At 47.3% G+C, this 3,749-nt stretch overlaps 1 protein-coding gene across 1 annotated transcript in view; it reads left to right on the top strand.

The window, feature by feature from the left end:
• SORBS1 (sorbin and SH3 domain containing 1) overlaps positions 1-3,511 on the top strand; it is a 140,974-nt gene extending 137,463 nt beyond the window's left edge. The window contains 1 exon segment of the mRNA XM_027766694.1: positions 305-3,511. Within this exon segment, the coding sequence (XP_027622495.1) occupies positions 305-372 (68 nt within the window). The 3' untranslated portion in view covers positions 373-3,511.
• Positions 3,512-3,749: the final 238 nt, after the last annotated feature.

Here is a 3,749-nt window from a genome sequence, read left to right as displayed (position 1 = left end):
GATTTCTCGCTTTCTGTTTGTCTCTCTGTGTCTGGCGAGCACACGTGCCCTATAACAAAAACCTCTTTAAAAAAATTAAATAAAAATAAAACTTAAAAAAAAGTACAGTAGGAATATTAGAAATGCCTCCCGAGCTCACCACCCAACATTATTTTGCAGCCCAAGGGAAAAGGTGCTTAGGGAGCCATATGCTGTTCTATAAGCTGCAGGATCGTTACCAAGGGACATTGGAGATCCTGCACCATGCTCCCCTGAACTCAGGCAGCCAGGTCTTCTCACTTTGTGTTGTGTGTTTTTTTTACAGGTACGTCAAGAAGGACAAGGCAGTTCGGGACTTTTCCAGGCAACTATGTAAAACCTTTGTATCTATAAGGAGACTGAAAAACGCAGAGATTGGAGGATGAAGTGTCACTCAAGAACCGACCTCTAAGTAAAGGCTGCGTCAGTAGGAAAATTAGTGCGATGGATAATGTAAGAAGCGAAAGAGAGGACAGAGAAGTGTCGTGTTTAAAACCCAAGCCTGTCACAGCGTGTCGGACAGGGCTGGACTGTGTGCTGAGCAAAAAGCATTGAGGCAAATCCATGTGTACTTAGCTGCTTCTGGGAGCCCCTGCAGACTTCCCCTCTCCTCCTCTTGGGTGATCTGACCTGGAGCAGAGTCAGCCAGAAATGCTTGCTGCTGCCCCAGCCTTAACCAGCCCCCATCTCAAAGGCGCCATTTGAGCCTGCGTAACCCGCTGTCGAGTAACCCACAGGGCACCAGGCAGATCCCTGGCCATTCTCTAGAGGTTCCAAGAATCCACGGACTCCCCCAGCTTCCATCTGCCAGTCGCCCTGTAGCCAGCTGAGCACCCCACCCCAGCACTGCTGGAAATCAGTCGGGGCTGCCAGGGCTGGCCCCAAGCTGTGGTGGCAGCCCCACACTGCTCAGGATCAAATCCCTCACTGGCCTGCTGAGGTAGGAGCGGGGACACCGAGGCGAAGCAGATGCCCAGCGCATCCAGCCTGCTCTGCAGCAGGGCCTTGACCGCCCTGGGGTTCAGACAGAAAAGCACAAGGCTTGCCTGTGGGAACCGGGAGCAGGTGCGAGGCAGGGAAGTCCCATGTGTATTTCCAGGTGGCGAGCCTGGGAGCCCTGCAGCTCTGAGGCTCTTAGCCGTGTGCTCCTTCCCTCATTGTTGGCTTTTATGAATGGTCCCCTTCAGGGCGGTGTGGCTACACTTGCCAGAAAAACTATTGCTAACCTTTCTTTTCTGGCTTGTATTTGGCTGGGTTTAGGATTAGCAGACTCATTCTTAGAGGAAGCCAAGAATGGTGTTCAGTGTTTCATGTAACATACACTGATGTCCACTGACCAGGTCACTGGCGAGCAGGATGCGCCCCGGCTTAGTGGGGTCTCACCCCTCTCCGGCTTACTGCCCGTGGGAGTTCACGGGCCTTTCAAAACCTGTTGTGAATGCCAGTGCACCCTGGTGAGGCGCCGCGGCCCCAGTGCGAAACAGCCATTTTTCCACTGCCAGCGGTGACCGTGAGTTCTGTCCTTTGTGGGCCAGAACTGAGGACAGAGTGCCCTGTGACAACTGGAGTACTTTCCACTCTGTCCAGTTAAAGGATGGTTATCAGCCTTTTAGACCCCTTGCTGGGACAAAGAAAGAGATGGCCCATCCCCTGCCCTCCAGGCACACGGCGGTGACTTTTCCCAGAAAGACCCTAGAGGACATCGGTCTTTCTGTCCCCGTTGGCCTTTTTCTGAACAACTCAGGTGCTGGAAGAAATGCCAAGGGTGACTGATGGCTGGAAATAATTGGAACTTTTTTCAGAGTCTCCCAACTGCCATCCTCCCCAGAATTACACATCTAAAGTCAAAAATCGGAGTAGCACGTCTAGGCGGTAGGGGTGTGTCCCCTGGCTCCTGCACACAGCTGGAGTGCTTGCAGGAGTCTAGACTGGGCAGAATCTGTCTGCGGCGTCTCTGCATCAACTGCTGTCCCTGCTGCCCATCTGGGGGTCCCTTACAGACAGCTGCAGTATCCTTACTGTCCCCCCATGCTCTCAGGAAACTGCCACCAATTCATTCATGCTAATGCGCAAACAACTGATAGAACGTGTTCCCTCCTCCCAGAGAGGTTTGTCTTTGGCTAGGACAAGGCAGAGCCTTAATGCCAAGGGAAAAGGCAGGCTGGGTAAGGAAGAGCTTTCTGGGTAGAAAGAGCCTTCCTGATTTTCCTTGGGACCCAGTGACAATACAACCTATTGCTTTGGAAAATGTGCTCCACCATCCAAGAGCACCTGTTCTTCGACTTCCTCTCTCGGAGGGAGCCCAGTAAAAATGCACACACACGTGCGTCTTGCACGGCAGCGCTCGGCCCATTTTGGAATGTCGGTCTTGCATTGGCTCATGCGTACCCTGGTTTTGCGTAGATGCAAACCATTAATAACACGCTCTTATCCAATAGTTTTTTGAGGGCTGCTTCTTGAGTAATAGGTAATTTTGAACACCTCTTTAAATACAGCTAGAAAATAAAACCAATTTGTAAAGCCACGTTCACATACCATGCCAGCCTTGCATCCGTCTGTCTCCTAAACCCAGGTATGCCTCACCGATTTGCCCGGTCAGTGAAATCATACGGTAAAACATGCATTGCATCGCATCGGCTTCCTATGTATGACGGGACAAGGAGCCAGGTTTCCAGTGGCCCTTTTGTCTTCAGACATTTAGTAATATAAAGTACCTATTTTTATGCTGAAATGTTTATACAGGTTATTAGTAGCAAGTGCAACTAACCCGCAGCGGCATGCCTTGCAACGTGTTTTGATACATCAGCCATGCTTCCTGGCAAAGGCAGGCCCCCAACTACTTATCTTTTGCAGTCTCTCTGGGATCGGTAACAAAAAATTTAAAAAGTGGGTAAGTGGTACTGTAAATATGTACATTTAACTTTGTATAGCCCATGTACCTACCTTGTATAGAAAAGTCATTTTAAAAATTTGAGTGGTTGGGGGTAAAATAAGGAAGTCATGAAGTTTTTTTTGCGTTTTTATTTCATTGAAGGAATTCCAAGTAACTCACCTGCAGATTTTGAGCACAAGAATCGCCATTAAAACATTAAAACCTACAATAAGCATTCTCTTGGGGAGAGCCAATGACTATAATCTCAGTTATTGTTTTGTTTCATTTCCGGGGTTTTTTGTTTTCATTTTTTGGGGGAGTTTAGTTTTTGTTGTTTTTGCTGTCTTATTTATCTGCAGAAGTATTAAGTCCTATTGCTAGAATAGGTTACTACCAAAAAAAGATTATATTCTGAAAGAAAAGTAAGTGACATTATATATAACCAATTAATTTAAAGTGTTGCCATTTAAATTACACACTGAGCGCATGTACGATGCGGACATAGGTTTTTTCTGTTCATTTATTTTTCTTTATTGCAGTGGATGGATTTGGTAAACAGAAGTGTTGGATTACATATGCTGTACATATTATTTAATAAACTTTATTCAGAATTGTGTGGCATTTGCTTGTCCTTGCCACTTACTGCCTCCTTCCCTCCTCTGTCAAGCTTTTCAAATGAGGATTATGCTCATGGCTTTGACTTCTTATACACTTCCCATTTCTTTCTTTCTTTCTTTCTTTCTTTTTTTTTTTTTAGAGATTTTTTGCTATAGGGCATGTGCACTTGCCAGGGAGACAGAGATAGAAAGTGAGTAATAACCCCCCCACCCCAGTGGGGAGTGGCTATGACACAGTCCCT

Source organism: Tupaia chinensis, unplaced genomic scaffold, assembly GCF_000334495.1.
Source record: "Tupaia chinensis unplaced genomic scaffold, TupChi_1.0 Scaffold143636_1, whole genome shotgun sequence".
Taxonomy (NCBI): domain Eukaryota; kingdom Metazoa; phylum Chordata; class Mammalia; order Scandentia; family Tupaiidae; genus Tupaia; species Tupaia belangeri.
This window is presented reverse-complemented; position numbering and strand designations above follow the sequence as displayed.